The sequence below is a fragment of the Thalassophryne amazonica genome, chromosome 7, assembly GCF_902500255.1.
Source record: "Thalassophryne amazonica chromosome 7, fThaAma1.1, whole genome shotgun sequence".
NCBI classification, from domain to species: domain Eukaryota; kingdom Metazoa; phylum Chordata; class Actinopteri; order Batrachoidiformes; family Batrachoididae; genus Thalassophryne; species Thalassophryne amazonica.
In genome coordinates, this window is record NC_047109.1 from 97,039,500 (window position 1) to 97,061,298 (window position 21,799).

At 42.0% G+C, this 21,799-nt stretch overlaps 3 protein-coding genes and 1 long non-coding RNA gene across 6 annotated transcripts in view; 1 reads left to right on the forward strand and 3 right to left on the reverse strand.

Moving 5' to 3' along the window:
- The window catches only part of LOC117514628 (CUB domain-containing protein 1-like), a 39,415-nt gene extending 36,963 nt beyond the window's left edge, over positions 1-2,452 (reverse strand). For all 3 annotated transcript variants that reach the window (XM_034175182.1, XM_034175181.1, XM_034175180.1), the window contains exon 1: positions 2,263-2,452. In XM_034175182.1, coding sequence (XP_034031073.1) covers positions 2,263-2,317 — 55 coding nt within the window. In that variant the 5' untranslated portion in view covers positions 2,318-2,452. The remainder of the gene's footprint in view (positions 1-2,262) is intronic.
- On the forward strand, positions 1,873-17,691 carry LOC117514631. The gene is made up of 3 exons (XR_004561912.1): positions 1,873-1,883; positions 10,795-10,803; positions 17,412-17,691. It is a non-coding gene; the product is annotated as an uncharacterized LOC117514631 (long non-coding RNA).
- LOC117514630 (transmembrane protein 158) lies at positions 3,052-4,519 on the reverse strand. Its single transcript, XM_034175186.1, has one exon. The coding sequence runs from the start codon at positions 4,276-4,278 to the stop codon at positions 3,565-3,567; it is 714 nt and encodes a 237-aa protein (XP_034031077.1). The 5' UTR covers positions 4,279-4,519; the 3' UTR covers positions 3,052-3,564.
- A 457-nt stretch (positions 17,692-18,148) lies between the features above and the next one.
- LOC117514629 lies at positions 18,149-20,608 on the reverse strand. The gene is made up of 2 exons (XM_034175183.1): positions 20,604-20,608; positions 18,149-19,154 (listed from the first exon to the last, which is right to left on the reverse strand). Exon 2 carries the CDS (start codon positions 18,973-18,975, stop codon positions 18,166-18,168), a length of 810 nt encoding a protein of 269 aa, XP_034031074.1. The 5' UTR covers positions 18,976-19,154; positions 20,604-20,608; the 3' UTR covers positions 18,149-18,165.
- Positions 20,609-21,799: the final 1,191 nt, after the last annotated feature.

Here is a 21,799-nt window from a genome sequence, read left to right on the forward strand (position 1 = left end):
ATAAAGACATGGATGACCTCTAATTTCCTGCTTTTAAACTCAGATAAAACTGAAGTTATTGTACTTGGCCCCACAAATCTTAGAAACATGGTGTCTAACCAGATCCTTACTCTGGATGGCATTACCCTGACCTCTAATAATACTGTGAGAAATCTTGGAGTCATTTTTGATCAGGATATGTCATTCAAAGCGCATATTAAACAAATATGTAGGACTGCTTTTTTGCATTTACGCAATATCTCTAAAATTAGAAAGGTCTTGTCTCAGAGTGATGCTGAAAAACTAATTCATGCATTTATTTCCTCTAGGCTGGACTATTGCAATTCATTATTATCAGGTTGTCCTAAAAGTTCCCTGAAAAGCCTTCAGTTAATTCAAAATGCTGCAGCTAGAGTACTAACGGGGACTAGAAGGAGAGAGCATATCTCACCCATATTGGCCTCTCTTCATTGGCTTCCTGTTAATTCTAGAATAGAATTTAAAATTCTTCTTCTTACTTATAAGGTTTTGAATAATCAGGTCCCATCTTATCTTAGGGACCTCATAGTACCATATCACCCCAATAGAGCGCTTCGCTCTCAGACTGCAGGCTTACTTGTAGTTCCTAGGGTTTGTAAGAGTAGAATGGGAGGCAGAGCCTTCAGCTTTCAGGCTCCTCTCCTGTGGAACCAGCTCCCAATTCAGATCAGGGAGACAGACACCCTCTCTACTTTTAAGATTAGGCTTAAAACTTTCCTTTTTGCTAAAGCTTATAGTTAGGATTGGATCAGGTGACCCTGAACCATCCCTTAGTTATGCTGCTATAGACTTAGACTGCTGGGGGGTTCCCATGATGCACTGAGTGTTTCTTTCTCTTTTTGCTCTGTATGCACCACTCTGCATTTAATCATTAGTGATTGATCTCTGCTCCCCTCCACAGCATGTCTTTTTCTTGGTTCTCTCTCTCAGCCCCAACCAGTCCCAGCAGAAGACTGCCCCTCCCTGAGCCTGGTTCTGCTGGAGGTTTCTTCCTGTTAAAAGGGAGTTTTTCCTTCCCACTGTCGCCAAGTGCTTGCTCACAGGGGGTCGTTTTGACCGTTGGGGTTTTTACGTAATTATTGTATGGCCTTGCCTTACAATATAAAGCGCCTTGGGGCAACTGTTTGTTGTGATTTGGCGCTATATAAATAAAATTGATGATGATGATGATGACGTTCTCCGTGCGTCTGGACGTTGCCCATGCGTCGCTGTTTAGATGGGGATATTCCAAATGATACCAGTGACCATGTATTCAGGAGTAACTCTGTCTGCTTAAGCATGTAAACGGGTTATTCCTAATGATTCAGAAACCGGAATATTGACCATAACCCGAATATTAATGGCATGTAAACATAGTCACTGATGCTTAGCCATTGTCAAATTTGAAGTCCCTATAGGTCCAGAACCCACAGCATGATGGCACTAGTGGTTAGCACGCTTGCCTTCCAAAAAGATGGCCCTTGGATCATTTGAAATTCCATCAGGAAAAACATCTGTTGTGAAAGGTGTGCCAAATGAACGACGATCCATACTGGATCTGCTGTAGTGACCCCATGCAAAAAATGGGGGCAGCCAACAGATTTATTGAGGTTTGTAATACCATGAATGCTGCTGTCCAGCAGTAAGTCCAGACCATGAGAGGACAACAGCTGGAACACACGGCAGAGGTCTGGACCCATATTTGACCCACCACGCATGTGCAAACAAAAGTGCCAGAGGAAAAGCTGTTATGGTAGATCCTGGTCCAGACCTCTTACTAAGAGCCTGAGCAAAGAAGGAGGTAAAGGCTAACACTCGCCTGCATTCATCAACAGGCCAATACGTTGGAAATCTGCCATATTCCACTTCTTAAATTGTTCAGGCGTGTTTATTTTTGTGGCCAGAGTGAATATCCATTTCCATGGTTGTCAAATAACCACAATAGAGGCAACCTTTAAGATGAAACACAAAACCAGACCAACAACAGCAACTGTGAACTTTTCTAACTACAACAAACACAAATAAAACAGATCAGAACAACACTTCAATTAGGTTAAAACCACAGGACCTATTCAATGTCTTTTTAAAACTATTTGAAGAAATCAAAGTCACTGAAGCGATTCAAATCTCTACATTTCATCAGCAATAGTAAGAATATCTGAAACACAGACTCCATCTAAAGAACACTGTTTAAAGGGAATAAAACTAAAATCTGTTGAATATGAATGTGGCCTATTGGTTAGAAAATGAAGTAGTAAAACTTACCTGACACACTGAGGACTGGGAGCAGCAGAAAGAGCAAAAAGAACAATAAGGACATTCTGTTATTTAATTACACCCTTTAAAATAAATCCCGAAGGAAATAAACGCGGAGCAGGGCGATGATTTAACTTCTCTTGTCCACTTTAATGCGCCACATCTCGCTCGAACTTCGCTTCCTGGTTGTGTTTCAGCCACACAGGTAAAGGGGCGTGGCCATGGGCGTGGCAGAGGCCGCTCAGGGGTTAAACAAACTGTCAACGCTCGAAAATCTAGTATTATGCAATTTATAGTGATGAAATAAGTCAATAAAAATTCCAGCAATTTAACAAAAAGAGAAAAGCAGGAAATTGTAATCCCATGACATCTAATGAAAATCTTGCAATTTACTAATAATAATTTAAGTAAAAATCTAAAAAAAATTATATGCTGCTTGTCTGGATTGGCAAATAAATAAATACAATTTCACATTTTTTTGAGGCTTTTTTTTTTTTGGTAGGACAATAATCTACAATAAACGCCTGTTTGTTATGTAATGTAAATCCTGTTCTGCTCTTGTTTGGGAATGAAGCATGTTTAATTTCAGAGTTTTAATGTCCTTTGATACAGTATGCATGTATGGAAACAAACAACAAAAAAAAAAACATAGTGTGGACTAAAGCCAGCATTTATTTATGCACAATTTATTCAATGTAAAATATATATATGTGGCCGTAGATTATCCACCTAAATGTACGGTCTTGACTCTGCCGAAATATAAATGAAATCTGACGTCAGACAAGGAAAAAAAAAAAACCCATGGCATTACCTTTTATGCTTTTATTTAAATTTAAACCATTTTAACATGAATATACAAATAAGCACGTTACTGGACATTATAAATATAACATGATCTGAATATTGAAAGTCTCTCTATGTTATACAATATCTATTTTTAGAATGTATTGGAAAACACAGTCGTTAAACGCGACTAATTAGGTTATATATGTAAACTCACACTTTAAAGGTTATTTTTAGTGCAAAAGTCCTGCACAGGGGGTAAGGCAAAGAATTCTAGAAAGATTAAAAACAATAGAAACACTGCTTTTAAGAGAATAAATAACGCTAATAAGTCTATAGGAAGGTCTAAAACATAGAAAACACACTGGTGTTGGTCCCCTTACAGATTGTCTATATAATGCCTAGAAAAGGAGGTCTATTAAACACCGCAAGTTAATCAAAAAGTTCTCCAAACCTCGTTCATCCTCAACACTTGAATGGCTACAATTATAGTATATAGGCAGCACAGGCTAATTAACGATGATCTAATTATCTGGGTCTTCTCTGCTCCATCCCGTTGGGCAGGAATCCTGCAATGATCGGCACCGGCCAAATGAGGGCAGCAACGCTCCACACAATAATCACCAAAGTCATGAAACAAGCCACAAGTGTGGACTCGATGGGTTTTCTGTTCAGCCTCCAACTTTTGTCGCCCTTCAGCTCGTCGAGGCTGAAATCCACGCAGCAGAAGGCGATCTGATCCCCGCTCTGCTGGCCCCTGGCCTTGCCCTGTCCGAACCGGCGGTACCGGGACATCCCGCAGCCCACGCACAACCGCATCTCCTGCTGACCCCCGGAGACCCCGAGGTGCTCGACGAGCACGGGCGAGATGACCCTGTTGAAGGAGGCGGAAAAAAAAGCCCTTCCGTGGTTGTTGGTGGTGTAGATGAGCACGTCACACTGGAAGCCGAAGCTGCTGTCCCAGCGCGCCACCAGCGACGTGGGCAGGAGTCTCTGCACACTCACGTTGCACTGGGACAGAGTCTGCAGCGCGGAGGACGAGGACGCGTCCGGCGGCGAGGCGTCGCTCTCCTCCACCGACCTCTTGGAGAAGCGCACGTCCACCTCCAGGTTGGCCAGGAACCTGTTGGAGGAGTTGATGGGCGGCAGGAGCGAGTCTTCTTCGCTCCAGCCCTGACATCGCACGAGGAGTCCGGCAGCCGCGGCCAGAGCGAGCAGGAGAGTCGGGCAGTTGTTCAGCATGGCACTGGGCGCGTCTCTCCCGCTCGCATGGCGCTGTGACAAGGCATGCGGGGTTTGAGTTTAAAAACGCAGCCTCTGATGGAGAGATTCTCTTAAACGGAGACGTCCAGTGTCGGTCACATGCGCGCATTCTCCCCCTCCCTCTGGATGTTTTTCCTTCTGACTTCTTCAAATGTGCGTGTGGCTTTTAACGCACGAGCAGCTGCGCTCTGCGCCGCCTTCACCGCACCTCGCATGAGGTGCGCACAGAGCGACACACACATGCACACGCCCCTGCTCAATCACAAGATCCGTTTTAGATGTCTTGTTTTTTTTGTTATGTACAGTAGCTCTGTGGGAGCACCCCCAATTTCGTTGTATCTCATACAATGACAATAAAGTCTATTCTATTCTATTAACCAATATTTGTACTGATGCGCAACTTCACCTTCCATATGAAATAAGAAGTTATGATAAACTAGACATAGGCTGCAGAAGAAAAAAAAACATGGAGGTGGGAGGGTGCAATAAATGAAGTTGTGTGATGCACAATAGCCAGTAATGGTCAAAAAGGAGGGAGGTCCAGGTGGGATAGCTCCCCATTTTTTTTTAAAATAAAAAATATTAATGGTTTCCAAAATTATATAAATTCTCCCTGTTAAATGTTGCAATCTGAAGAATTTATTTTTTATTTTGCACGTTTAATTGCTTGTTAATGTAGATATTATCAACAACTGCATTTGCAATTATTTCTTGTTGCTCAGTAGTATTTGTAACAACAAGGATGCAAAATCTGATTTAGGTTATTTCTGATGAATCGCCTTGAGTGATGACAACCAGTCCATTCCCACTTGCATGAAAGTAACCACCAACCTGCTGCAAGCAGGTGAAATGCAGGTATCTCCTTGGCCTTTTTCAGTTGCTGGGGTCCTCAACACTGAGCCATCTGCTTGCTGGTTCATTCATTCATTCTCTATATCCACTTACTCCAGTTAAGCGTCACGGGTGTCTGGCGTGTATCCCAACAGTCACAGGGCGAGAGGTGGGGTACACCCTGTACAGGATGCTAGTCTATTGCAGGGCCATGTAGACAAACAAACTCATTCACACACATCCACACAGTTATGATGGTCAATTTAAAGTTTCCAATTCACCGATTCATCAGGTCTTTGGAAGTGGGAGGAAGCTGGAGCACCAGGAGGGAACCCACACAAACACAGGGAGAACATACAAACTCCACACCCACAAAAATGCACCACATGGCCAAAATGCCATAGGTGATGGTCACTCACAACCCAAGTGATACTTGTCATGTGACTCTCCCTATTTAACCCTTCATTTGACCAAAAAATAATAATTTTAGCAGTACAGAAAGATCCTCCAAAGGAACCTTTTAATAAAGACTGGTTGCTATCCCTGGTTAACCGAGTTCTGTTGCCCACCACCATTCTGTGACCTCATTAGGAATTCTGTGTAATAATATTAATGATTTTCAATTTAATTTTTTCAATTTATTTTCATTTATATAGCGCCAAATCACAACAGAGTTGCCTCAAAGCGCTTCACACAGGTAAGGTCTAACCTTACCAACCCCCAGAGCAACAGTGGTAAGGAAAAACTCCCTCTGAGGAAGAAACCTCAAGCAGCCCAGACTCAAAGGGGTAACCCTCTGCTTGGGCCATGCTACAAACATAAATTACAGAACAATTCATGGATGAATATACAAGAAATGCTATTGGCGCACAGGATAGGAGGATCGCCAACACGAATACAACTCCCATCTCTGGATGGAGCTGCACCTTAAACAGAGAAAAAACAGAATCAGGCATCAGAAAGACAAAAAATACAGTATAATTTGCAAGCATTAGCCAACAAGCAAAACAGAGAAATACTAAGGTGATCGCCGGCCACTAGCCCTAAACTTCACTAAGAGTTGAGTTGTAAAGTTGAGGCCGCGGCCCACTCCAATTACTAATAAATGAATTAAAAGAGTAAAAAGCGTAAAACAAAACTGTACCAGTATGCTAGCCATATGAAAGGGAAAATAAGTGTGTCTTAAGTCTGGACTTGAAAATCTCCACAGAATCTGACTGTTTTATTGACACTGGGAGATCATTCCACAGAGCAGGGGCACAATAAGAGAAAACTCTGTGACCCGCAGACTTCTTATTCACCTCAGGGACACAAAGTAGTCCTGCACCCTGAGGACGTAAAGCCCGGGCCGGTACGTAAGGTTTAATTAGGTCAGCTAGGTAGGGAGGTGCCAGTCCATGAATAATTTTATAGGTTAGTAGCAGAACCTTAAAATCTGATCTCACTGGGACAGGAAGCCAGTGAAGGGATGCCAAAATGGGTGTAATGTGGTTGTACTTTCTGCTTTGTGTCAAAAGTCTGGCTGCAGCATTTTGAACCAATTGGAGACCCCTAATGCTAGACTGCGGTAAACCAGAAAATAGAACATTGCAGTAGTCCAATCTAGAAGAGATGAACGCATGGATCAGGGTCTCAGCATCAGCCATAGACAGGATGGGACGAATCTTCGCTATATTTCAAAGGTGGAAGAAAGCAGTCCTAGTAATATTTCTAATGTGGAGGCCAAAGGACAATGAAGGATCAAAAATTACCTCAAGGTTCCTCACTTTGTCAGTGTGATGTATGACACACGAGCCAAGGCTGAGCGTTAACTGGTCAAATTGATGCCGTTCTCTCGGTGGACCAAGAACCATCATTTCAGTCTTATCAGCGTTTAAAAGTCGGAAGTTTCTAGACATCCAACTTCTCACTGCTGCAAGGCAATCTTCTAAGGATTTTATGTGAACGAGATTACCAGCAGTTATCGGCATGTATAACTGAGTATCATCTGCATAGCAGTGAAAGGTAATCCCAAAACGCCGCAATATGTGCCCAAGGGGTGCTATATAAAGGGAGAAAAGAAGGGGGCCTAAGACAGAACACTGTGGAACCCCAAATTTCATGTCACTAAGGTTAGAGGTAGTGTTACTGTACAAAACACAGTGAGAACGACTGGTCAAGTATGACATCAGCCATACAAGGGCACTCCCAGTAATCCCAAAATGATTTTCCAGCCTATCAAGTAGAATATGATGATCCACTGTATCAAATGCAGCACTGAGATCTAACAGCAACAGAACCGTAGTGGTGTCCGAATCCATTGTAAGCAGAAGATCATTCACCACTTTAGTGAGAGCCGTCTCTGTGGAATGATATTTTCTAAAAGCAGACTGCATACCATTATGGAAGAATCCCGAGTTTGCACCTGGCATGGCAGATAACAGATTTCAAAATTGGGCCCATAAAGGTTTATCTAAAATTAAGGACTTTTTCGAGGGACATGTTTTTATGTCTTTCAATCAGTTAAAAAGAAAATTTGATATTCCTTGGAAGGATTTTTATCAATATCTCCAGGTGAGGGATTTTATTCGAAGGAATGTTACGGATCCTGTGTAACAAGACATATCAGACACAGAAAGGCAAATCTTTTCAAATGAGTCACCTGGCTCCATTAGAATATTTTATAATATTCTTAAAAGGTACTCTACAGTTCACACCTCACATTTGAGGGAAGTGTGGGAAAAGGAACTTAACTGTGTCATTTCTGAGGATGAGTGGAAGGATACTTGGAGCAATGCAAAAACTTTGTGTCTGTAATAGAGTTAGAGCGACTCAACTCATGATTCTCCATAGAGCCCATATTTCTCCGTATCTTCGCCACAAATTCAAACCTGATTCTTCCCCGTTATGTTTAAAGTGTAAAGTTGAGACTGGCACTCTTACTCATTGTTTTTGGTCGTGCTCAAAATGATCGGACAGGAACTGAACAAAATATTTTCAACCAATTTGAACTGCAACCCCTTGTTTTTGCTGCTTGGGTTAAATGACCCTATTATTACTGACAAATCTCATAAGAAACTGTACCAAATGCTTACTTTTTGTGCCAGAAAGTGTTTGCTTATTAATTGGATTTCAGACCAGATTCCCAGTAAGACACAACGGTATAAAACTGTTTTCAGTTATGTTTCCTTGGACTATCTCACCTGCCGACTACACCACAAGGATGATGTCTTCCATAAAACTTGGGAACTTTTTATAACATACATGGGACTGAAAATTTCATCAGTCGTTAAACGAGCATTTGTATTTTGAACTGAAAAAATGTCACATTCTGTAGGGGCCACTGTTTGTTTGTTTGCTTGTTGGTTGCTTTGTTTATCTTGTTACTTATTTTATTATTTCTGTTTATTGTCTCCTAGTGTCACCTTGTGTATAAAATGAAAAAGGCAATAAACATATTTCTAAAAAAAAAAAAAAAAAAAAGAAGACTGCAGTGGCTCAAAGAGATTATTCTCAGTAAGATAGTGTATCACAGTAATGATCATAGCAATGTTCATTTCTAAAAAACATTTCATAGGATCACATATCAAACTGATGAAAAGCAAATGAACCAAGCAAATAAAAGGTAAAATAAATATATTAAAAAAAAACATGTTTGCATTCATATTGTTTGTTATGATGATGGATAGTGCTGTCAAGACTGTTTCCTGTTTATGTGCCTCCATACGTCTCCCATCTGTCACTCATTGTCTCTGACACACTGTAAACCTGAACAAGCTAGCAGAACTCAAAAATACTGAGGTCATCAATTGCCACAAATTTTTTGAGTTCCTAAACTTAAAAGTCAATTGTTCCCAGAACTTAAAGGTTTCAATTATATGCTACTTGTACCTCATGATTACAATTAAAGTGTTCATTAAGTAAAAGTAAGTCCCTTCATCTGCTCCCTTGTTTTTCACTCGGGTCACCACAGCAGATCATGGAGAAATGTGGCAGGGGTGGGGTTTAAACTGGGAACCTTCTGTACCGAAACCAAGCGCACTAACCACTTGTCCACCAGCCCTGCCAAAGTGTTGATTAAGTCAACTCAAATATTTTCATATATAATTACTTAATTTTTTTTAAATGTTGTGCTTAAGCTATGCTTTTATCAGGCATGGCACAAACTGGATGGACACAACTGCAAACTCACACGACTGATAGAGTTCAAAAAAGGTTTAATAAGTACAACAAGCAGGGGTTGGTACATGGGTGGTCCAGCAGCGAGGCAAAGGTAGCAGATAGACGAGAGGCTGAGGCGTGGTTCGATAAACAGGCACAGGTCAAAATACACGGTGTTAAGGCTATCAGAGGCAAAGACAAACCAGAGATCAAAAACAAGGCAAAGTCAAAATACCAGCAGGCAGAAACAGGACAAAATGGAGCAAGGGACAAAGGCTGGAAAGTGATACAAAACCAACAATCTGGTGGTGAGCTGTAGAACTGTGAGGTCTTAAATAGGGGGCAGGCCAATCAAGATGGAAATGAGGAAAAGGTGTGCAGGTGCAAGAGAGTGCAGTGAGACAAAAACAAAGTGGACTGGGGCAAGATAAATAAGTGACAGAAAAACCAATGGTGAAAAATGTGACACGCTCAAGACAAACAATAATTAATGTGAACAAAACAAAAAGGGGCAAAGCTGGGAAATAACATGACTGGTCTAAAAGCGGAAAACAAGGAGATCAATAATTATAACTAGAATGGCACTCATACTGCTTAACGTATAAAAGTAAATGCAATAACCGATAAAGAGATGACAACATAAACTATGACTACACCAAAAATAAATGAACAGAAAGACAAAACAAGAGACTACAGAATAATGCAATAAATGTGGGGCATGTGGGATACGAAGGTATCAGTAACGGTCTTACCGATCTGCTGCCTTCTGGTGATTTCCCTCCTTCAGTTTTATCCACCTTCCCCCTCTTTACCACCATTCAGTCACAGTTGTCCAGTCAGTTTGTCATGCCAATGTCATTGCTGAATATCTCGGTAAGGTGGATCAGAGAATTGATGTCTCTCTTCACACTTGGCATACAGTTAGATATCATCAATGTAGAGGAGGTGGATGATGGTCGCCCAGTCCCTGAACCTGAAACCATAGCTAGCCTTAGTGATGATGAACAACGTTTTTTCTTTTTATGCCTTTTTTTTGTATTGAAGCACATTTTCTTTTCATATTTTTGTTTTCGTTATCCAGACATATGAATTCAGAAAAAGTAGCGAGAAAATGAGTCATCTAATAGAATGCTGAGCCATTAAACACTGTAGCACAAAGAGAAAATACTTTACATTATGCAGCATTTTACCGATTAGTACATTTTACCAAGTACTGTTTGTGTTTGCTGTTTCATCCAGAAGCCCACAGCCTTGCTATTATGTTTGCTTACAGCCAACCAAAGAATATTATCCAATATCACTGAAAACAATTTCCCAGGATTTGAAGGAAAATTGAATTGAATAAAGGTCACATCTGACTTTGACGGGTTTATCCAGAGCACTGAAGTTCACATCGGCAAAGACATCACAAAATAATCTGGATTCACTGCAGAAAAGAAGCCTTATTTAACCCAAGGAGTTTCATTCAACAACAGACTGGCATTCTGACTTAGAATGAATTTGTGCTGCCGTGATGAAAATGAGGTGCTTTTCGTCACAATATCACGAACCAATAGATTAATGTATATTTCGTGCTGCTGAATCATGATTTGCCATGAGACTGGGTTGACATTAGTCATGTGCTCAAAAGCACTTTATCAGTGGCAATTGCAGTTGTCTGTAGTGTAAAATATAACGCAATACTAAAATACCTTCAGCCGTATGAGTATTGTCTTCTTTACAATTTGAAATTGGTATCCCAGTGCAAACTATATACATTATGTATGTATGTATGTATGTATAATTTTACATTGTCTGTTGTTTTATTTTTCTTTTGATATGCTCAAAATAAATCTTCAATTTAATTAAATTCAATTTAATATATAATTATACATTTATTGTTAATTACTTACATTAATTGTTAAGATGTCCTCTGCCCCTACTGGTGGTTGGCTCTCACTGCAGTATTGTATCACTTCCTGTTCTGGAGCACAGCGGTGTTTTGCTGTATCTGTTAGCTGTTTAATATGCGCAGTTAGATTGATCTAGTTAACTAGATAACGATTTGTTTCACAGTGTAATCTTCACATGCCTTAACTAAAGCACTCCCTCTGCTGAATCACCTCTAAATTATTTACACATTATTCACTTTGTTTTTAGGAATCCGCTAGTTTAGCACAGCTACTAGCTCTTAGCCGGTTTAGCATGGCGGCTTCTCCTGTCTCTCCCGCACTTTTCTGCTCTGGGTGTGAAATGTTTAGTTGTTCCTCGGCCTCCTTTAGCAGTAATGGTACTTGTAATAAGTGTAGCTTATTCGTAGCTTTGGAGGCCAGGCTGGGCGAATTGGAGACTCGGCTCCGCACCTTGGAAAATCCTACAGCTAGCCAGGCCCCTGTAGTCGGTGCGGACCAAGGTAGCTTAGCCGCCGTTACTTCCCCTCCAGCAGATCCCGAGCAGCCGGGAAAGCAGGCCGACTGCGTGACTGTGAGGAGGAAGTGTAGTCCTAAACAGAAGCCCCGTGTACACCGCCAACCCGTTCACATCTCTAACCGTTTTTCCCCACTCGGCGACACACCCGCCGAGTGGTTATTGGCGACTCTGTTTTGAGAAATGTGAAGTTAGCGACACCAGCAACCATAGTCAAATGTCTTCCGGGGGCCAGAGCAGGCGACATTGAAGGAAATTTGAAACTGCTGGCTAAGGCTAAGCGTAAATTTGGTAAGATTGTAATTCACATCGGCAGTAATGACACCCGGTTACACCAATCGGAGGTCACTAAAATTAATATTGAATCGGTGTGTAACTTTGCAAAAACAATGTCGGACTCTGTAGTTTTCTCTGGGCCCCTCCCCAATCAGACCGGGAGTGACATTTTTAGCTGCATGTTCTCCCTGAATTGCTGGCTGGCTGAGTGGTGTCCAAAAAATGAGGTGGGCTTCATAGATAATTGGCAAAGCTTCTGGGGAAAACCTGGTCTTGTTAGGAGAGACGGCATCCATCCCACTTTGGATGGAGCAGCTCTCATTTCTAGAAATCTGGCCAATTTTCTTAAATCCTCCAAACCGTGACTATCCAGGTTTGGGACCAGGAAGCAGAGTTGTAGTCTTACACACCTCTCTGCAACTTCTCTCCCCCTGCCATCCTCCAAATACCCCATCCCTGTAGAGACGGTGCCTGCTCCCAGACCACCAATAACCAGCAAAAATCTATTTAAGCATAAAAATTCCAAAAGAAAAAATAATATAGCACCTTCAGCTGCACCACAGACTAAAACAGTTAAATGTGGTCTATTAAACATTAGATCTCTCTCTTCTAAGTCCCTGTTAGTAAATGATATAATAATTGATCAACATATTGATTTATTCTGCCTTACAGAAACCTGGTTACAGCAGGATAAATATGTTAGTTTAAATGAGTCAACACTCCCGAGTCACACTAACTGCCAGAACGCTCGTAGCACGGGCCGAGGCGGAGGATTAGCAGCAATCTTCCACTCCATCTTATTAATTAATCAAAAACCCAGACAGAGCTTTAATTCATTTGAAAGTTTGACTCTTAGTCTTGTCCATCCAAATTGGAAGTCCCCAAAACCAGTTTTATTTGTTGTTATCTATCGTCCACCTGGTTGTTACTGTGAGTTTCTCTGTGAATTTTCGGACCTTTTGTCTGACTTAGTGCTTAGCTCAGATAAGATAATTATAGTGGGCGATTTTAACATACACACAGATGCTGAGAATGACAGCCTCAAAGCTGCATTTAATCTATTGTTAGACTCAGTTGGCTTTGCTCAAAATGTAAATGAGTCCACCCACCACTTTAATCATACCTTAGATCTTGTTCTGACTTATGGTATGGAAATTGAAGACTTAACAGTATTCCCTGAAAACCCCCTTCTGTCTGATCATTTCTTAATAACATTTACATTTACTCTGATGGACTACCCAGCAGTGGGGAATAAGTTTCATTACAGTAGAAGTCTTTCAGAAAGCGCTGTAACTAGGTTTAAGGATATGATTCCTTCTTTATGTTCTCCAATGCCATATACCAACACAGGGCAAAGTAGCTACCTAAACTCTGTGAGTGAGTTAGATTATCTTGTCAATAGTTTTATATCCTCATTGAGGACAACTTTGGATGCTGTAGCTCTTCTGAAAAAGAGAGCCTTAAATCAGAAGTGCCTGATTCCATGGTATAACTCACAAACTTGCAGCTTAAAGCAGATAACCCGTAAGTTGGAGAGGAAATGGCGTCTCACTAATTTAGAAGATCTTCACTTAGCCTGGAAAAAGAGTCTGTTGCTCTATAAAAAAGCCCTCCGTAAAGCTAGGACATCTTACTACTCATCACTAATTGAAGAAAATAAGAACAACCCCAGGTTTCTTTTCAGCACCGTCGCCAGGCTGACAAAGAGTCAGAGCTCTATTGAGCCGAGTATTCCTTTAACTTTAACTAGTAATGACTTCATGACTTTCTTTGCTAATAAAATTGTAACTATTAGAGAAAAAATTACTCATAACCATCCCAAAGACATATCGTTATCTTTGGCTGCTTTCAGTGATGCCGGTATTTGGTTAGACTCTTTCTCTCCGATTGTTCTGTCTGAGTTATTTTCATTAGTTACTTCATCCAAACCATCAACATGTCTATTAGACCCCATTCCTACCAGGCTGCTCAAGGAAGCCCTACCTTTATTTAATGCTTCGATCTTAAATATGATCAATCTATCTTTATTAGTTGGCTATGTACCACAGGCTTTTAAGGTGGCAGTAATTAAACCATTACTTAAAAAGCCATCACTTGACCCAGCTATCTTAGCTAATTATAGGCCAATCTCCAACCTTCCTTTTCTCTCATATTACAGTTTTTTTGGGTTCTGGGTTTTTTGGGAGTCACCCTGTAATCAACACACCTATATCCCGCTGATTGTACTTCTCCTGAAGTGGCACACAACAACCACGTGCAATGTCGTACTGCTGTCTGACACTGTTCGGACTTTACACGGGTTGGTAGGCTTTGATATTCCCAAGTTCCTCACGCTTGACATGGCGGTCGTAAAACATCCTATAGCCATCGTCACATTTGTGTTTCTTGATTCTTTCATTTGTCCAACCACAGTCACTATTCAGGTAAGCATAAACATCGCTAACATTTAACAATGCTAAGTGTTTGAAAGTCTTCAGTTAATTCAAAATGCTGCAGCTAGAGTACTGACGGGGACTAGAAGGAGAGAGCATATCTCACCCATATTGGCCTCTCTTCATTGGCTTCCTGTTAATTCTAGAATAGAATTTAAAATTCTTCTTCTTACTTATAAGGTTTTGAATAATCAGGTCCCATCTTATCTTAGGGACCTCATAGTACCACATCACCCCAATAGAGCGCTTCGCTCTCAGACTGCAGGCTTACTTGTAGTTCCTAGGGTTTGTAAGAGTAGAATGGGAGGCAGAGCCTTCAGCTTTCATGCTCCTCTCCTCTGGAACCAGCTCCCAATTCGGATTAGGGAGACAGACACCCTCTCTACTTTTAAGATTAGGCTTAAAACTTTCCTTTTTGCTAAAGCTTATAGTTAGGGCTGGATCAGGTGACCCTGAACCATCCCTTAGTTATGCTGCTATAGACTTAGACTGCTGGGGGGTTCCCATGATGTACTGAGTGTTTCTTTCTCTTTTTGCTCTGTATGCACCACTCTGCATTTAATCATTAGTGACTGATCTCTGCTCCCCTGCACAACATGTCTTTTTCCTGGTTCTCTCTCTCAGCCCCAACCAGTCCCAGCAGGAGACTGCCCCTCCCTGAGCCTGGTTCTGCTGGAGGTTTCTTCCTGTTAAAAGGGAGTTTTTCCTTCCCACTGTCGCCAAGTGCTTGCTCACAGGGGGTCGTTTTGACCGTTGGGGTTTTTCCGTAATTATTGTATGGCTTTGAGTTACAATATAAAGCGCCTTGGGGCAACTGTTTGTTGTGATTTGGCGCTATATAAATAAAATTGATTTGATTTGATTTCATTTGTTGTCTATTGTCTTATGTACAATTTGTACATGTTCAATCAAGCCCCTCAATTTTGTCACGTGATAATTTTACAAGGACCACAATGAAAATAATCGTTTATTTCTGTCTTTAATTCTGATGTGTGCCATTATTACGGTAAACAAGTAATAACTGTGGACTAATTGCTGTCTGAGGTAACTGGAGTGTAAACATAATTTCTCCACTGTGAGATCAGTAAAGTATATCTCTCTCTTATGCTTAATTGTGTTATCAGTGTATCATTGACACATTCACCTCTGTATGCTTATATTGAAATTGCAGAATAAAATCAATCAATAAATCGATCATAGACCTGCAATACACCGAGTGGTGCAACCTGGACACATCTTCAGTGACTCTCCCAAGATCACTGGGTGTTTTGGGTCTTAGTCATACACCCTCACTTGGGCGACCCAGCCGGGGGTGATCAGTCCCCTGTCGGTCGGTGAGTGTTAGCCTACACAGCTAGCCAGTGTAGCTGCAGTCTCTCACCTGCACAACCGCCTCAACATGTTTGAGCTCCGGGTCTTAAACAAACTGCAACACGTCTCTTTCTAATGTATCATCGCCTTTTTTTTGTATTTTCACTTTGTTTGCCGTGTAATTTGCCCAAAAACTCAGAGAAAGTGGCATGTTTCTAATGGGGACATGCGCTGGCTGTCCCCGGATGCATGATTATTGCATCATATGCGTCATATTTTAACCCTTTAGGGCCTGCCCTCAAACGAGACTGCGGTACCCATTTGGTTGGTTTCCTGGCATGGAGCCAGCTTTGAAGCATAGTCCACAAATTTTCATAAACTTGAGGTCAGATCTTTGGGAAGGCCATTCCAGAAGCTTAATGTTAGCCTGCTTTATCCATCCCACAACCTGTTTTGATGTGTGCTTGGGATCGTTGTTCTTTTGGAACACCCAATTGTGGCCGAGTTTCAACTGTCTAGTTGGTGATCTGAGGTAACGTTGAAAATTTGAAGGAAGTTCTTCTTCTTCATTGTTTCATCCACTTTGTGCAATGCACCAGTACCACTGGCACCAAAACAGCCACAGAGCATGATGCTACCACCGCCATGCTTGACAATGTACCAATTGTCTACCACTGCCATGTTTGACAATGTACCAACTGTCAAGCATGGCAGTGGTAGCACCATGCTCTGTAGCTGTTTTGGTGACAGTGGTACTGGTGCATTGCACACATACCTGTTGTCATTGTGGCCAAATAGCTAAATCTTTGTCTTGTCTGAGCATAAAACCTTTCTCCAGAAGGCATTTGGCGTATCCATGTGGAGAGCTGCAAATTTCATTCTAGGTTGAAGGTGTTGATTTTGGCTTCTTTCTTGGTCAGCATCCTCAGTCCACCATGATGTAAAACTTACTTCACTGTGGACAGTAATGCTGGTGTTCCAGCAGTTTCCAGTTCATGGCAGGCCTGAGCCTTGGTGGTTCCTGGGTTGCTCCTGAACATTCTAACCAATTTCCTCTCATCTGAGGGTGATGGTTTGTGTCTTCTTCCAGACCTTGGAAAAGTGGCGACACATCTGACTAACTTGTACTTACATACAACTGTTTGAACTGATGATCTTAGAATCTCCAGTTCTTTAGAAATGACTCCAACAGACCTTCCCAACTACAGTTCCCCCTATTAGATCTTCACTGAGGTCCTTGGACTTTCCTATTGTTCTTAGTATTGGTCAGGCCAATGAGTGCTGTCAAACACATTCTTTTTATGCTGGCAAAGAATAGAATAGAATAGAATAGAATTTATTATTATCATTGTACATGACACCATAAAAAATACTGTGCATGACAATGAAATTAAAAACAATCTCTTAAAAGCGCATTTAAAATAAATAAATAAAATAAATAAATAACCCTAAAAATTCTACATAAAACCTAGTTAAAAACACTCAATCACAATCATAAAATGGCAGGTCCAGCAGCATTCAGTGCACAAATAGCGCTTCCCACAAAGTTATTTTTAAGTCTGTTTGTTCTGGCCTTAAGTGCCCTGTATCGTCTGCCTGATGGCAATAATTCAAACAAATAGTGTCCAGGATGGGAGGGGTCTCTGATTATAGTCCTTGCCTTCCTGAGACAACAACTTGTATACAGTTCCTCTAATGAAGGCAAGAGACAACCAGTGATGTTCTGGGCTGTGGTGACGACCCTCTGGAGAGCTTTCCTGTCTGTGACTGTGCAGCTGGAAAACCACACACACAGACAGTAGGTCAAAATGCTCTCTATGGAGCAGCGATAGAACGACACCAGCAGTCTCTGTGGCAGATGGTTATTCCTGAGAACCCTCAGGAAATAGAGTCTCTGCTGTGCCTTCTTGATGGTAGCCATAGTATTTGTGCTCCAAGTCAGGTCGTCTCTCAAATACACGCCCAGAAAACGAAATTGAGAGACCCACTCCACACAGTCCCCATCGATGACCATTGGCTGGATGACTGTTTTCCTCCTTCTATAGTTCACCACCATCTCCTTTGTCTTTGAGGTGTTGAGGATCAAATTGTTCTCCCTACACCAGACCGACAACCGCTGCACCTCCTCTCTATAGGCAGACTCATCCTCACCAAAAATGAGTCCCACCACAGTAGTGTCATCAGCAAACTTAATGATATTGTTGCTGGAGTGAGAGGGGGTGCAGTCATAGGTGTAGAGAGTTGTAGAGCAAAGGACTCAGCACGCAGCCCTGAGGGGAGCCGGTGCTGAGGCTAATAGCCGAAGAGATGTGAGGGCCAACTCTCACCCTCTGAGAGCAGTCTGTGAGGAAGTCCAAGATCCACCGGCAAATGGAGTGGGACACCCCCAGGTCCAACAACTTAATCACCAGTCTGCTTGGAAGGATGGTATTAAATGCTGAGCTTAAAGTCCACAAAGAGCAGCCTCACATTAGCTCCCCTGCTGCTCCAGATGGGACAGAGCAGCATGTAGAGCCATAATGATGGCATCCTCCGTGGACCTGCTCGCACAATAAGCAAACTGGTGAGGGTCAAGCCCAGGGGGAAGGCAGGGGGTGACATAGGCCCGGACTAACTTTTCAAAGCACTTCATAATAATCAGAGTTAGTGCCACCGGGCGATAGTCATTCAGATCACTGATCCTGGTCTTCTTAGGGAGGGGGACAATAATAGTGGACTTCAGGCGGGGGACAGCAGCCTGGCTCATGGACTGGTTGAAAATGTTTGTAAACACACTAGCTAACTGAGCTGCACATTCCCTCAACACCCGTCCCGAGACGCTGTCTGGACCTGCAGCTTTCCTTGAATTCACCCCCCTCAACATCCGCCTCACCTCCTGTTCCTCCAGCGTGAGGGCGTGGCTGTTGTGGGCAGGTGAGGGGATGATGACTGTCTCTGGTGGCTGCACCTCAAAATGGGCAAAGAAGCTATTGAGGTTCTCTGCCAGTGAGGCATCACTGTAGTCTGCCAACAGTGTGCTGGGTCGGTGGTTCGTGATGTGCTGAACACCCTGCCACACCCGCCGAGAGTCCTGACTCTGGAAGCAGTCCTCTATTCGCCTCCTATAAGCTGTCTTGTCACGTCTGATCCCCTTCTTCAGGTTGGCTCTGGCGGCGCTGTACAGCTCCCCATTACCACACCTGAAGGCGGTGTTCCTCTCCTGGAGCAGGTTCCACACCTCCCGAGTCATCCAAGGCTTCGTGTTGGGATAAACACGGATGCACTTATCCACAGTGACCATGTCGGTGCAGAACCTGATGTATCCCAAGACAGCTGCTGTATACTGCTCCAAGTCCTCATGTTCAAAAACAGACCAGTTTGTGGGCTCGAAGCAGTCCTGGAGCTGTTGAATAGAACCATTAGGCCAGATTTTAACAGTTCTGGATATCACAGGAACACTTTTCCTGAAGGGGATGTATGCTGGCCTCACAAGCAGGGACATGTGATCTGACTGGCCAAGGTGGGATAGAGGTTTCACTCTGAAACAACAACTAGTTGTAGTCAATCAGGATCACTAAGGAGGAGTTGATAGGTCCTGTCATGTAAAAAGACATTGTAGAACCTTCAGCATTTAAAACATTTAACTGAATGTATGCACATATTTGAGCCTGTATCTGACCCAGTGTGGATTAGAGAAAATCCAAAATAATCTAAAATAAGTTACAAACCTCAATACAAATATGATAATTTCTCAACAGATGCTCAGTGCATTTGATGATAGTGACTCATGAATAGAATGATTGCAAAAACTTGATTAAGCTTTTTGTTGTTAAAAAAAACCCCTGCACAATATATTTAAAGCTACTGTTTTCCAAGAAACTACACTCATCAATAATTTTGTTAACTTGGGAAAAACAAAGAGCATATTTGTTTCCCCCCGTGACCGAGGTCTGTACTCTGAGTACCATTCTAATGCTGTCCATGGTGTGAATCAATGACATTTAAAAACGTTCTATAAATGCATTGGAGAGGTGAACCAGCAGTCCTGTTTGTTCGTCTGCTTGCTGCCCGAGGGGCTTTCATCATGTTGGAGCGGTTTTCTCAGCGGGAGCCACATCAATAAATATGTGGCTGTGCAAGCAACAAACGTGGCTGTGCAAGCTGCAGTAGGTTTTGCACACAGCGTGCGTTGGCTGCTCTGATCGTGACCTGGCTGATGCCGAGGAGAACTCAGCCATCTCTTTGTCAATTAAATGTAGCACTTTTCCGCAAGCAACAAATCTGATTACAGGTAAATCCGAGGACACAGCTGTTGTTAATCTCCATTTTGTGACCTTCTAATAAATCATGGACTATTGTAGCAGCAGGTGTCTCTGTGGCACAGGTATTGGACTACCAAGAGAAAGGGTTTAGGTGTTTGCTTTAGGCAGGCCTAAGGACTGGATGCAAATGAAATTAAATTGACCACACAAAATGAAGGATTTCTTGGGTTCATACTGTCTGCAATGAAATGGAAGTCAAAGTAACTGTCAGAATCACTGCAGTGTGTTTTGTTGTTGTTTTTTTTTTTTTTTTTTTTTTTCCCATATGCATTTGCATGTCTTCCCAAGGTTTTCTGATTTGGGGTTTTATATTGAGTCTTTAAACATCTATTTTGGTGTAATGTACAGTGCATCCGGAAAGTATTCACAGTGTGAATACTTTTTCCACATTTTTTTAAATGTTACAGCTTTACTCCAAAATGGATAAATGTTTTTCCTCAAAATTCTACACACAGAATCCCATAATGACAATGTGAAAAAAGTTTTGTTTTTAAGATTTTTGCAAATTATTTAAAAATGAAATACTAAGAAATCACATGTACGTACTCAGCCTTTGACATGAAGCTCAAAATTGAGTTCAGGTGCATCCTGTTTCCACTGATTATACTTGAGATGTTTCTACAGCTTAATTGGAGTCCACCTGGGGCAAATTCAGCTGATTGAACATGATCTGAAACTAAACACACCTATTTACATATACGGTCCCACAGTTGACAATGCATGTCAGACACCAGGACTCTTCCTGGCTGCCTGTCTAAACTGAGCGATCAGTGGAACCTTAGTCAGGGAGGTGACCAACAACCTGATGGTCACTCTGTCAGAGCTCCACCATTCCTCTGTGGAGAGAAGAGAACCTTCCAGAAGAACAACCATCTCTGCAGCAATCCACCAATCATGCCTGTATGGTAGAGTGGCCAGAGAGAAGCCACTCCTTACTAAAAGCCACATGGGAGCCCACCTGGAGTTTGCCAAAAGGCACCTGAAGGACTGTCAGACCATAAGAAACAAAATTCTCTGGTTTGATGAGACATAGATTGAATTCTCTGGTGTGAATGCCAGGTGCTATATTTGGAGGAAACCAGGCAACATCCCTACAGTGAAGCATGGTGGTGGCAGCATCATGCTGTGGGGACGTTTTCCAGTGACAGGAACTAGGAGACTAGTCAGGATTGAGGGAAGATGAATACAGCAATGCACAGAGACATCCTGGATGAAAACCTGATTCAGACTGGGGTGATGGATCCATCTTTCAGCAGGACAATGACCCTGAGCACACAGCCAAGATATCAAAGGGGTGGCTTCAGGACAACTCTGTGAATGTCCTTGCATGGCCCAGCCTAGAGAGATCCGGAAATGGCTGTGCACCAACACTCCCTATCCAACCTGATAGAGCTTGAGAGGTGCTGCACAGAGGAATGGACAAAACTACCCAAAGATATTTGCACCAAGCTTTTGACATCATATTGAAGAAAACTTGAGGCTGTAATTGCTGCCAAAGTTCCATCAACAAAGTATTGAGTGTGTGAATACTTATGTATATGTGATTTCTTAGTTTTTTATTTTTAATAAATTTACAAAAATTAAAAAAAAAGTTTTTAATGTCATTATGGGGTGTTGTGTGGATAATTTTGAGGGGGGAAAGATGAATTTACTTCATTTTGGAATAAGGCTGTAACATAACAATATGTGGAAAAAGTGAAGCGTTGTGAATACTTTCCGGATGCGCTGTAGTTATTCTGGCTGCAGTCTCTGAAATCGTGATAATTTTCATGTCAGGGCCTCAACTCTGTGCTTCTTCACTGT

Bases quoted from the DNA above. Each gene is read 5' to 3' on its own strand.
- LOC117514630 (XM_034175186.1), bottom strand. From the start codon at position 4,278: ATGCTGAACAACTGCCCGACTCTCCTGCTCGCTCTGGCCGCGGCTGCC.
- LOC117514629 (XM_034175183.1), bottom strand. From the start codon at position 18,975: ATGGTCACTGTGGATAAGTGCATCCGTGTTTATCCCAACACGAAGCCT.